This window comes from Hyperolius riggenbachi, chromosome 3, assembly GCF_040937935.1.
Source record: "Hyperolius riggenbachi isolate aHypRig1 chromosome 3, aHypRig1.pri, whole genome shotgun sequence".
Lineage (NCBI taxonomy): Eukaryota > Metazoa > Chordata > Amphibia > Anura > Hyperoliidae > Hyperolius > Hyperolius riggenbachi.
The window spans coordinates 134,491,030-134,505,200 of record NC_090648.1 but is presented as its reverse complement, the minus strand read 5'-3'; the positions used below and the strand labels follow the sequence as shown (position 1 = coordinate 134,505,200).

The following is a 14,171-nucleotide window of genomic DNA, read 5'->3' as shown; positions in this document are numbered from 1 at the left end:
TGTATACTGGTTTTTAAAGTAGTATAATTCCCTGGCAGAAGAGACCCTCCTCCCTCTGGTAGGAGGGAGGAGGGAATAGGTAGAAGGGTAGGTGGGAGGTGGGAGGAGGGAGGCCAATAAAATCTCCCTAGCAGAGTGTGTAGCAGCTGTCCCATAACTAATTAGTGTAGGCAGACAACTGAGTCAAATAGTATAAAAGGACCTAGCTTGAAGGGAGGGTGGGTGGCATCTTTAGCACTGAAAGCAGTGTGTTTCACAATAACATGTCTGCTGACAGTAAAATGGAGGCGAAAATTTTTGCTCAATACAGCTTTATGGGGCGAATCGAACTTCCGCAAAAGTTCGCCTGATGCAGGCGAACGCGAACCCCCAAAGTTCGCCTGGAACCGTTCGCCGGCGAACCGTTCGGCCCAACTCTACTCAAGAGTTGCTAATAAAATATTATAATATTATACTGTAATTTTTAAAATATTTTTGCCAGTCCCACATACTGTATTTTCAGCATTATCTTCAAAATTACTAGCAATAGTATTTCACAAGAGCATACACCATTCATTGTGCAACCAAGACTGGAACAAACATTTTATTTATAGCAAACTAAATATGTAAATAAGGGTATGGCTTTCTATTGGTTGCAAAGCAACAGGGTTCAGGAAAATCTTTCCATGGGGTAACGTAGCTGAAAAAAAAAACTTAGGAAAAAGTTGGTGGTTTCAGATCTTTAGGGTCTTCAAGATATATCGGACCTGCATAAGGAACCACACAGTACAGCAGGTCAGTGATGTCCAATGGGAAGTTCTTACCTGGTCTAGTAATCACGTACCTACAAAACAAGACAGAGCAGTCATTTTCTGCTGGAGCGTAATAGGTCAGATAGTCCCTTAGCACTATAAAGTAGTAGTAGTAGTAAGCAGCAGCAGTAGTAGTAGTAGTAGTAGTAGTAGTAGTAGTAGTAGTAGTAGTAGTAGTAGTAGTAGTAGTGTGACCCAGAGATCTGTGCACTAGGATATCACTAGCATCTCCCATTGAAGGAATTCTGTATACAAGGTGTAAAGAAGAGGATGAACAGGTTTGGTAAGAATAATCACCAGTCACTCACTGGTTCATGTTTGGGGATGACATGTGGGTCAAAGTTACGGGTGGCCAACGAGACGCAAATAATTATGGCTCGCAAATGTCATGAAGTCTGAATGTAGTTTTGAATTGGACCAAGCAAAATTGTCAGGAAGTGGCTTTGATTAGCCCAGTTTCACACTGCATATATTCTGCACGCAAGTTGTAAATATTTGCTTTTCATTGACCATCTCTGATCAGATTGAAAACATATGAAGTACAACCTGTTTCTGAACACATAAATTCAATAGATATAAATATGGATTTGACACAGAAAGACAACAAAGCAACAAATTAGCCTTCCAAGACTGCATACTACATGTCAAAGAGACATACCACTCAGTTTCTGTGTCAGTAGATATGAGTCAATCAGGAGGTTCTGGCCTGTTTAGATTTTCTGTAGGCCTTTATGAAAATATTTTCTTCCATAGAGGTCTATAGAAAATCTGAACAGATCAGAACCTCATGGTTGACTCATAACTACATGAACAGTAATTTTGTTGTGTTACACAATGACAATAACAAACAAACAAACAAACATCAAACAAACACAGAACACTTATATCGCACTTTTCTCCTGGCAGACTCAAAGCACCAGAGCTGCAGCCACTAGGGCGCGCTCTATAGGCAGTAGCAGTGTTAGGGAGTCTTGCCAAAGGTCTGCTACTGAAATAGGTGCTGGCTTACTGAACAGGCAGAGCTGAGATTCGAATCCTGGTCTCCTGTGTCAGAGGCAGAGCCCTTAACAATAAAGTGCTTGAGTTTTACTTGAATCTTTAATCTACTGACACAGAAACTGGGTGTTATTAGAAGTCATCACCAATGGACTGAGATATAACTACCAGCACTAAAGTGAAGAATGAGGAATACTAATGGAACCCACCTTAAAAAAAAGAAAAGTCAGATACCTAAGGAGAGGGAAGGCTCGGTCCTAATGAGCCTCCCCTCTCCTCTCCCGGTGCCCGGTCCCGCTCAGAATCCCCCGTAGCAGTATTCAACCGTTTTGGTCAAATACTGGCACTTCCGCCGCCGAAGGGAGGTTTCGGAAGTCTTCGGGAGCACTCGGGCTCCCAAAGACGGGCTGCTCCAAACTACACATGCGCGAGCGCCCTCTATGACGCACTCGCGCGTGTCTATGTCGTACTCGCACGTGCGCAGTATGGAGCCACCGACCTTTGGCAGCCCGAGTGCTCCTGAAGACTTCCGAAGTCCCCGCGGCGGTGGATTTGACCGGAGGATCCACCGGGCACCGGGAGAGGAGAGGGTAAGCTCATTAGGACTTAGAGCCTTCCCTCTCCTTAGGTGAGTATCTGACTTTTTTTTTTAAAGATGGGGTTACATTAGCTTTAATGTTTGTGGCTACATAGCTCAAAAAAAAAAAAAAAGCAAAACCTAAAAGAGGAGAGACTCAGAAATCATGGACTGTAATGTTGGAAAACATCAGGAGGATCTTTAAAGCAGCAAAAAAACAAACAAAAAAGAAACAACACATATATAAGTAGATAACTACTTACATAACAGATGTAATGTACTGTCCATGTTTTGATTTCAGTGAATTTTATATGGTAAAGAGAATTCTGTTTCAGACATTTGCCATCTTGGATTCCCTCTGGCTGAAGTCAATACTGATGTCATTTCCTTCCTTACTTTTTTCCTCCTAGAATCTGCTCTGTCATAGCTAGCTTGCTTTGTAAACATGTGAGCACAGCAAGATCAGATTGCAGCCTTGTCAACTGTCCTTAGCCAATCAGTGAGGAACAGGGATGTGGGAGGAGAGATGACAAGCTTCTTTCTCATTGGCAATGTACCAAATAGAGCCTGTCTGACTGAGAGAAAATGTATTAAAGCAGAAACTTTTCTGATTAGATTGGGATGCTTGCAATGCAGGGTAAGGCTGCATAATAAACACAGAGAAGTAGGTAAATGGAATTTGATTTTGTGGCTGACAATCCCACTTTAACAAATATCACAACCTGGCAACCTATTAAAACTTGGACATAATAAGGTTCCAACACTTATACATAAGCAAAGTAACTTAAGGCAGTCCAGTTCGACGGGTAATCTTGAGCAATTAAGACACGGATGTGGGAGTGGGCTGTGGTCAAAGAGTTTCGGGCTGGACTGTGAGAATATATCCCACCCAGGCTTTGGACAAGTGCCACAGCATTTTTTTCTAACACAAGCGTACAGATTGAGCACACTTTAGGTGCTCTTTAAACTTTACTAAAACTGTGAAAAAGAAATGTGAATAATATTAACATTTACAGTAACTGAAATAACACACAACCATGTGAAAATGTGCACAATATTATTTTTTAAGGTAACAATACTAACACAGAATTATGTACAAATGTGAATAATATTTTACGTAAAGGTAACAGTACTAATGCAGAATTATGTACAAGTGTGCACAATATTAACCTTTCATTTACAGTGGCTTGCAAAAGTATTCGGCCCCCTTGAAGTTTTCCACATTTTGTCACATTACTGCCACAAACATTAATCAATTTTATTGGAATTCCATGGGAAAGACCAATACAAAGTAGTGTACACATAAGACGTGGAATGAAAATCATACATGATTCCAAACATTTTTTACAAATCAATAACTGCAAAGTGGGGTGTGCGTAGTTATTCGGCCCCCTGGGTCAATACTTTGTAGAACCACCTTTTGCTGCAATTACAGCTGCCAGTATTTTAGGGTATGTCTCTACCAGCTTTGCACATCCTTTGTGAAATCCTTGCCCATTCTTCTTTGCAAAACTGCTCCAGCTCAGCCAGATTAGATGGATAGCGTTTGTGAACAGCAGTTTTCAGATCTTGCCACAGATTTTCGGTTGGATTTAGATCTGGACTTTGACTGGGCCATTCTAACACATGGATATGTTTTGTTTTAAACCATTCCATTGTTGCCCTGGCTTTATGTTTAGGGTTGTTGTCCTGCTGGAAGGTGAACCTCCGCCCCAGGCGCAAGTCTTTTGCAGACTCCAAGAGGTTTTCTTCCAAGATTGCCCTGTATTTGGCTCCATACATCTTCCCATCAACTCTGACCAGCTTCCCTGTCCCTGCTGAAGAGAAGCACCCACAGAGCTTGATTCTGCCACCACCATATTTGACAGTGGGGATGGTGTGCTCTGAGTGATGTGCAGTGTTAGTTTACCACAAGAAGATTTATGTGTGCTCAACACCAAGCTTAACCCTTACAAGTCTGGCTGTGCAAATCTGGCTAAATTGGCTTATCATGAGGCATTGCTCATGCAAAATTGCATTTGCTTTCGCATGCCAAACTTTGCAGGGTCAAAAACTAATACCGCGAAGCGGTTGCCCTGCGGGAATTAGTTCATGCTACATAGCACTATCCAGGAGCGCCACGGGGAGGCTTCCCAAAGCCCCCATACAACCGGGGGGGGGGGGCTGCGGGGCCCCAGGCTCTCTCACTGCCACCCCGGAGGGGACCACAGCGACACCCCGGAGGGGGAGGCTGGGTGGCGCAGACAACCCCCCAAGCGTTGCCAGCGCTGGGGAGGGCCATCCGCACCCACCTCCCAAAATTAAAAACAGGCACTTATCTAAATTTTCTTGTGGTTAGCAGTGTTAGTTTACCGTCACACATAGCGTCTTGCCTTTTGGCCAAAAAGTTCCATTTGGTCTCATCTGACCAGAGCACCTTCTTCCACATGTTTGCTGTGTCCCCCACATGGCTTGTGGCAAACTGCAAACGGGACTTCTTATGCTTTTCTGTTAACAATGGCTTTCTTCTTGCCACTCTTCCATAAAGGCCAACTTTGTGCAGTGCACGACTAATAGTTGTCCTATGGACAGATTCCCCCAACTGAGCTGTAGATCTCTGCAGCTCGTCCAGAGTCACCATGGGCCTCTTGACTGCATTTCTGATCAGCGCTTTTCTTGTTCGGCCTGTGAGTTTAGGTGGACGGCCTTGTCTTGTTAGGTTTACAGTTGTGCCATACGCCTTCCATTTCTGAATGATCGCTTGAACAGTGCTCCGTGGGATGTTCAGGGCTTTGAAAATCTTTTTGTAGCCTAAACCTGCTTTAAATGTCTCAATAACTTTATCCCTGACCTGTCTGGTGTGTTCTTTGAACTTCATGGTGTTGTTGCTCCCAATATTCTCTTTGACAACCTCTGAGGCCGTCACAGAGCAGCTGTATTTGTACTGACATTAGATTACACACAGGTGCACTCTATTTAGTCATTAGCACTCATCAGGCAATGTCTATGGGCAACTGACTGCACTCAGACCAAAGGGGGCTGAATAATTACGCACACCCCACTTTGGAGTTATTGATTTGTAAAAAATGTTTGGAATCCTGTATGATTTTCGTTCCACTTCTCACATGTCCACCACTTTGTATTGGTCTTTCATGTGGAATTCCAATAAAATTGATTCATGTTTGTGGCAGTAATGTGACAAAATGTGGAAAACTTCAAGGGGGCCGAATACTTTTGCAAGCCACTGTATAATAAGGAACAACATACTCAGTTACTCTGTCAATGTAATAAAATGTTCTCTCTATACTGTATCTGTCCTTATAGCTAGAGTGGAAGCAGGGAATAGAATAAGAAAACCCTCCCACTCTCCCCGTTATAATATAATGACGATGCCCTAATCCATATTGGTGGCTCAGGGAAGGCTCTATATGGGGTGATTCCTTTGCAAGGATGCCTGGGAACCCTTTATTGCATATTCACCTTGTGACTAATTTTCCTCTCATATCTGGGAAGTATTTTCCGTAAGCTCATTACCAGACAGATGAGCCGTGAATCTGAGTTTGTGAATTTTGCCTGCTCATCATCCCCACCTGTTGGACTGTTTGCATTGGTTACTGCCACATTTATGTTGTACATCACCTAAATATTATGTAATCATCTACTACATGTATCTACTTTATGTATAAATGAATATATGTGAAAATATAATGATTATATTTTTTATGATTATAAATAATTTAAAAACTCAGATCACGACTGTGACCAAGTAGCACGCTCACCTGTCCTGACATAGGTTGGGAGGATCCATGAGGCGGTAAACACCAAAGCAGATTATACCCAGTGATGCCAGAGCTCTACAGAACAATTCTCCATATGTTTTTACCTGTAATAAAAGTAAGCTAAAGGTTAGGGATAGCAAAGAAATGAACAGCGCTACTTAAAAACAGAGAAGTGCCTACCTGCAAGAGAGTGCAAGCCCCACTTGTGGGATAAAATACACACCGAGCATACACATAACCTGTCTACCACTGGAGGATGTTGGTTTCCTGTAACAGCTTGCATGCAACTTGTTAAGTACTCGTCCCTCCCACTGCGAAGAAGTCATCCTCATATGGGAGGGGATCTAACACTAACTAAATCCTAACCTATCAAATTGAAGAAAGGTGACCATGCACAGGAGGCTGAATCAGAACACAGAGGGAGTGCAATCAGCCAAACAACATGAAGTCCAGTATACACAAAAAGAGCCAAGGCCTCTTGCTCTTTTTGTGTATAAATCCTAACCTATGCATATGCATAGCCTGGGTGCGATACCAAGTAAAATCGAAAATTGAAAATTGCGCGAAAGGTGGATCAGCGCATCACCAGGCTGCTTCCGATCAGGTAGGCACTTATCTGTTTTAAAGTAGCGCTGTTCATTTCTTTGCCATGTACTAATTTAATTCATTTTTGGTCAGCTGCTCCCACTTAGCAGCCTTGCTTTTGGTGTATATGCAGAGCTTCTGTTTGGGTTCAAGGTGCGTTTGCAGTTTCTGGGGGGGCTCAGCGCACCTCTGATTGTAGGCCATTCGGAGGCGGCCTGGTGATGCGCTGATCCACCTTTTGCGCAATTTTCAATTAAAGATTAAGGACCCCACAACTGGAACCCATATTGTATATTAGATGATGTATAAAAAAATAAAGTATCATGGAAACAGGAGCAAAATATAAACAGCTGCCCAAAGCAGTTAATCAGATTTCAGCCTGTGAATGAAACAAGAATGCTTGATTAAATACAACGGACGACTGTTAACCTTTAGGCCTCTTCACCACTTGAATGCATCAGGAAACAAAACTGCTATTGCAATGCATGGCTCTTCCATTTCGATGCGATTTTTGGCAATGTGATTGCAATTCCATCCATTATAATGAATGGAAATCGCAATGCATTTGCACATTTTTTCTAAACTGTTCACTCTGATTCTGCAGTGAATTGCAATGCATGCAAGGACAGGGGATATCAGACAGAGTCATCTATGCATCCCTATGTCCCTGGGGATCATAGCGCATCCAGAGGTGTAGCTAGATTTTTCAGCGCCAGGGGACAAAGACAGATTTTGCGCCCCCTCTAGACAAATTGGGCATGGCCATGCATCAGAATATGGGGGTGGTCATTTGTGGAGCCAAATGTACAAATGCTGTTTAGATAGCCAGATGTGCTCCCCTTCCCCACATGTAGATAGCCAAATGTGCCCCCCTTCCCCGCATGTAGATAGCCAAATGTGCCCCCCTTTAGATAGCCAGATGTGTCTCCCTTCCCCTCGTTTAGATAGACAGATATACCCCCTATAGTTAGCCAGATATGCCCCCTATAGTTAACCAGGTGTGCTCCCAGTGGCGTAGCAATAGGGGTTGTAGAGGTAGAGAGGGCCCTTGGGTCAGAGGGGCCCCAAGGGGCCCTCCCTCAAGCACAATATTAGCTCTCAGTTGACCCTGTGCTCATAATAATCACTTCTATAGATGCTTTAAATAGCAGTAATCATTAACACACTGTTCCCCATCCCCTTCTTGCACCTCTGACACTGTAGTTGTCATTTGCAGGTTTTGGTGCGCCGGATCAATTGTTATGTATAGAGTGCTTGGGGGGCCGCATGTAAAACTTGCACCGGGGCCCATAGCTCCTTAGCTACACCACTGTGTGCTCCCCTTGTTCTGCTGCTGTTAACACTTCTGCACTCCTCTGCAGAGGGAGGGAGGGGCACTTCAGGCAGCCAGCAAGCCACCACTAGTGTTGGGCGAACATCTAGATGTTCGGGTTCGGGCCGAACAGGCCGAACATGGCCGCGATGTTCGGGTGTTCGACCCGAACTCCGAACATAATGGAAGTCAATGGGGACCCGAACTTTTGTGCTTTGTAAAGCCTCCTTATATGCTACATACCCCAAATTTACAGGGTATGTGCACCTTGGGAGTGGGTACAAGAGGAAAAAAAATTTAGCAAAAAGAGCTTATAGTTTTTGAGAAAATCGATTTTAAAGTTTCAAAGGGAAAACTGTCTTTTAAATGCGGGAAATGTCTGTTTTCTTTGCACAGGTAACATGCTTTTTGTCGGCATGCAGTCATAAATGTAATACATATAAGAGGTTCCAGGAAAAGGGACCGGTAATGCTAACCCAGCAGCAGCACACGTGATGGAACAGGAGGAGGGTGGCGCAGGAGGAGAAGGCCACGCTTTGAGACACAACAACCCAGGCCTTGCATGAGGACAAGAAGCGTGCGGATAGCATGCTTTGTACCACCATGCAGTCATAAATGTAATAAAGATAAGTGGTTCAATAAACAGGGACCACGCGGCAACGCTAACCCAGCAGCAGCACACGTGATGGAACAGGAGGAGGCGCAGGAGGAGAAGGCCACGCTTTGTGAGACACAACAACCCAGGCCTTGCATGAGGACAAAAAGCGTGCGGATAGCATGCTTTGTACCGCCATGTAGTCATAAATGTAATAAAGATAAGAGGTTCAATAAACAGGGACCACGCGGCAACGCTAACCCAGCAGCAGCAGCAGCAGCAGCACACGTGATGGAACAGGAGGAGGCGCAGGAGGAGAAGGCCACGCTTTGTGAGACACAACAACCCAGGCCTTGCATGAGGACAAAAAGCGTGCGGATATAGCAGCAATGCTTTTTGCCGCCATGCAGTCATAAATGTAATACAGATGAGAGGTTCAATAAACAGGGACCGGAAACGCTAAACCATCCCAGATGTTCATCGGTCATGTTACTTGGTTGGGGTCCAGGAGTGTTGCGTAGTCGTTTCCAATCCAGGATTGATTCATTTTAATTTGAGTCAGACGGTCTGCATTTTCTGTGGAGAGGCGGATACGCCGATCTGTGATGATGCCTCCGGCAGCACTGAAACAGCGTTCCGACATAACGCTGGCTGCCGGGCAAGCCAGCACCTCTATTGCGTACATTGCCAGTTCGTGCCAGGTGTCTAGCTTCATGCCCGGTTTCAGGTCCAGCGGTGCCAGCCACAAATCCGTCTGTTCCTTTATTCCCCTCCAAATTTCCTCCCCTGTGTGCTGCTTATCCCCAAGGCAGATCAGCTTCAGCAACGCTTGCTGACGCATGCCAACAGCTGTGCTGCACTGCTTCCACGATCCTACTGCTGCTGGTGCTGGGTTAGCATTTCCGGATGAGGTACAGCTTTGAGATGCGTTGGAGGAGAAGGAGTCAGAGAGGTAGGTGCTGCTGTTGTTATCCAGCTGTTTGCGGCGTGGGCAACACCCGCGCCGTAGCAGGTGAGGAATCGCTGCCAGGCTCCACAAGGTTCACCCAGTGCGCGGTAAGGGAGATGTATCGACCCTGGCCGAACGCACTCGTCCAGGTGTCAGTGGTGAGGTGAACCTTGCAGGCAACGGCATTCTTCAAGCTTCGGGTTATTTAGCTGACCACGTGCTCATGCAACTCAGGCACTGCAGAGCGCGCAAAGTGGTAGCGGCTGGGAACCACGTAACGTGGGATGGCCACTGACATCATGCCCTTGAAGCTGTTTGTCTCCACCACTCGATATGGCAGCATTTCGCAGGCCAGAAGCTTGGCTATGCTGGCTGGCTGTTACTGCCACGGCCCGGGGGTCATTTGCTGGCAATTTCCTCTTGTGCTCAAACATCTCAGAAACAGACAACTCAACCGTAGCGCTGCACACCGAAGGGCTGTTGGTTGTTGTGTTTGATGAACACTGGGAGACCTCAAGAGCACTAGTCCGGAAAGTGACAGTGTCAGCATCGTCTGATGTTTGTGAATGTTGTGAACCACGCAATGGCTGGGCTACTGCTGCTGCTGAGGCGGGTCTGGTGGTGAGTCTGGTGAACCCAAGGGAGGCAGTGTTGCTGGTGGTACCCTGTCCTGCCGCGTTTGCCCACAGAGTGGGATGTTTGGATAGAATGTGGCGGCTCATGCTGGTGGTGGAGAGGTTGTTAATACTTTTCCCCCTGCTCAGGCGGGTCTTGCACACCTTGCAAATCGCCATGGTAACATCCTCAGTGCAGTCTTCAAAGAAAGCCCAGACTTTAACTGGCTGAGGACTCGGACCTCGTGCGTGATGTGCTGGTGCTGCTTAACCCACTGCTGGACGCTTGAGAGGTCATCCAAGTAATTATCTGGTCCTGTTCTTTTGGATCTGTGAGGGTTGTTGTCCTGGACAACATGGGCAGTATTGAGTGGGTTTTCTTGGGTGCTCCCCTGTGGCCTGTACGTGAACCGTCAGGGGAAACACCTCTTCCCTTGCCCCTCCCTCTTTCACCGGATTTCTTCCTCATTTCACTTATCCTTAAAGTACACGCTGACTGGCAGCAGTACAGTGGCAGTACAGAAATGCTATACAGTGGTGGGTGAGCGGTGTACCACTATTGTCAGCAGTGACACAGAGCACAATGCTATACAGTGGCGGGTGAGCGGTGTACTACTGTTCCCAGCAGACACAGAGTGGAAGTAAACACAATGCTATATAGTGTGGCTGAGCCGTGTACACAGAGTGGCATTAAACACAATGCTATATAGTCTGCTATATAGTCACCCCGAACAGGGTGATGTTCTGCAGAACCCGAACAGTGGCAAACACTGTTCGCCCAACACTACTGGGAGGGAACGCAGATTTTAGTACCTAAACACACGATACAACATGTTTTCCGGGGTCGGACTCTGAGGCACATACAGATGGTCCCGATCATCATCCTCATCATACAACTCTTCTCCTGAGTCTGACCCACCCACCACCTCTGCCACCCCAACATCCCCAGACACAGACCCCTCATCGTCCTCAACATTAACTTGGGATGCTGGCCTGAGCCAGACCTCCTCCTCCACATCAGGCCCCATCATCTCCTCAATGGCAGCCCTCATTAATCGCTCTGGCGACGGACTGATGGACACAACGTTCTCCTCCGGGGAGGGCTGCTGCTGACCACTGGCTGCTGGGGTGGATGTTATAGCTTGCGTGGGGCGTTGGCTGTTGCTGTTGTTGGGAGTGCTGCTCACAGCGGAGGTCTCTGGGGAACTCATGTTGAGCTCATATAGTGGTTGACGGTGAGTGGAGTATTACTGATCCCAGCAATATACACACTGACTGGCAGAGTACGCAATGCTATATAGTGTGGCTGAGCGAGGTACACAGAGTGGCAGTAAACAGAATGCTATATAGTGTGGCTGAGCGAGCGGTGTACCACTATTCCCAGCAGACACAGAACAGTGAACAGAATGCTATATAGTGTGGCTGAGCGAGCGGTGTACCACTATTCCCAGCAGACACAGAACAGTGAACAGAATGCTATATAGTGTGGATGAGCGAGCGGTGTACCACTATTCCCAGCAGACACAGAACAGTAAACAGAATGCTATATAGTGTGGCTGAGCGAGCGGTGTACCACTATTCCCAGCAGACACAGAACAGTGAACAGAATGCTATATAGTGTGGCTGAGCGAGCGGTGTACCACTATTCCCAGCAGACACAGAACAGTGAACAGAATGCTATATAGTGTGGCTGAGCGAGCGGTGTACTACTGTTCCCAGCAGACACAGAACAGTACACAGAATGCTATATAGTGTGGCTGAACGAGCGGTGTACTACTGTTCCCAGCAGACACAGAACAGTACACAGAATGCTATATAGTGTGGCTGAACGAGCGGTGTACCACTATTCCAAGCAGACACAGAACAGTGAACAGAATGCTATATAGTGTGGCTGAGCGAGCGGTGTACCACTATTCCCAGCAGACACAGAGTGGCAGTAAACAGAATGCTATATAGTGTGGCTGAGCGAGGTACACAGAGTGGCAGTAAACAGAATGCTATATAGTGTGGCTGTGCAAGCGGTGTACTACTATTCCCAGCAGACACAGAGTGGCAGTAAACAGAATGCTATATAGTGTGGCTGAGCGAGGTACACAGAGTGGCAGTAAACAGAATGCTGAGCGAGCGGTGTACTACTATTCCCAGCAGCGACACACAATGACTGGGGGGGACCCTGGCTAGCGTGGCTGGAGCGCGAACTACCCTGCCTGCCTACCCAAAGCTAAACCCACAGACAAATGGCGGAGATATGACGTGGTTCGGGTATTTATTTACCCGAACCACGTGACAGTTCGGCCAATCAGAGCGCGTTCGGGTCCGAACCACGTGACCCGTTCGGCCAATCACAGCGCTAGCCGAACGTTCGGGGAACGTTCGGCCATGCGCTCTTAGTTCGGCCATATGGCCGAACGGTTTGGCCGAGCACCGTCAGGTGTTCGGCCGAACTCGAACATCACCCGAACAGGGTGATGTTCTGCAGAACCCGAACAGTGGCGAACACTGTTCGCCCAACACTAGCCACCACTCACTCACTTGGGAGTGTTGTGAACTGTGTGCACACTACTGCTGTTGCCTCATTAAGTTGCAGGCACAGAACCACTCCAATACATAATTATTTCACTTTATTCTGATAGTACTATTGTATCTCTCTGTGTGAGACACTCCACAGCCCACTGACACCCAGAGCTGTGTGCACACTTGTGGTGTTGTCTCATAAAACTGCAGGCACAGAACCACTCCAGTGCATTATTATTTCACTGTATTCTGATAGTACTATTGTATCTCTCTGTGTGGGACACTCCACAGCCCACTGACACCCAGAGCTGTGCATAATGTAATTCCTGCCCTTTAGGGTTTAAAACCCGACTTTGCGTCAACCCCGTAATTTTTGGTGGGACTTTTGGCATGGATCCCCCTGGTCAGGTGTTACACCCCTTGAAACAACAATTTTAATCACTTTTGTGGCCAGAAACAGTCTTTGTAAGTTTTAAAATTCGCCTGCCCATTGAAGTCTATGGCGGTTCACCAGATTCGCCTGTTCGTGATCAGAAAATTCTATGTTCGCGACATCTCTATTTATCAAGTTTAGGGCCTGATTCACAAAGCGGTGCTAACAGTTAGCACCGTGGTGAAAAGCCCTTTATCACGCCTAAACTCTGTTTAGGCATGATAAGTTTAGGTGTGATAAGTTTAGGTGTGATAAGTTTAGGCATGATAAGTTTAGGTGTGATAAGTTTTTAGGCGTGATAAATTTAAGCACCAACTGGGTTAGCACCACAGTGCACAGCTGATCAAAAGTTTTGCGCTAGCAAAGTCTGGTGCACTTTGCATAGAGTTTAATGGCGCTGCTTTGCGTGCGGGACTTTGCGCGCGTAATAAACTTATCTAAACTTAGCATGCCTAAACTTATCACACCTAAACTTATCATGCCTAAACTTAGCATGCCTAAACTTATCATGCCTAAACTGAGTTTAGGCATGATAAAAATGGTTATCACGCCATGGGCCTGATTCACAAAGCGGTGATAACTCAGTTATCACGCCTAAAAGACTTTAGGCATGATAACCTTTGCACCACACTGGTGAAAAGCCAGTTTAGGCGTGATAAGTTTAGGTGTGATAAGTTTAGGTGTGATAAGTTTAGGCATGCTAAGTTTAGATAAGTGTAGATAGCGTGCAAAGTCCCGCACGCAAAGCAGCGCCATTAAACTCTATGCGAAGTGCACCAGACTTTGCTAGCGCAAAACTTTTGATCAGCTGTGCACTGCGGTGGTAACGCAGTTGGTGCTTAAACTTAACATGCCTAAACTTATCACACCTAAACTTATCATGCCTAAACTTATCACACCTAAACTTATCACACCTAAACTTATCATGCCTAAACTGAGTTTAGGCGTGATAAAGGGCTTTTCACCAGGGTGCTAACTGTTAGCACCGCTTTGTGAATCAGGCCCCTAAAGTATTTAACTGGGTTATCACCGCTTTGTGAATCGAGC

General features: G+C 46.1%; 1 protein-coding gene across 4 annotated transcripts in view; it reads right to left on the bottom strand.

The window, feature by feature from the left end:
• Positions 1–569: 569 nt before the first annotated feature.
• Positions 570–14,171, bottom strand: part of KCNU1 (potassium calcium-activated channel subfamily U member 1) — a 330,251-nt gene continuing 316,649 nt past the window's right edge. For all 4 annotated transcript variants that reach the window (XM_068274953.1, XM_068274954.1, XM_068274951.1 and 1 more), the window contains 2 exons: positions 6,123–6,226; positions 570–823 (listed from right to left, as the gene is read on the bottom strand). In XM_068274953.1, coding sequence (XP_068131054.1) covers positions 694–823; positions 6,123–6,226 — 234 coding nt within the window. In that variant the 3' untranslated portion in view covers positions 570–693. The remainder of the gene's footprint in view (positions 824–6,122; positions 6,227–14,171) is intronic.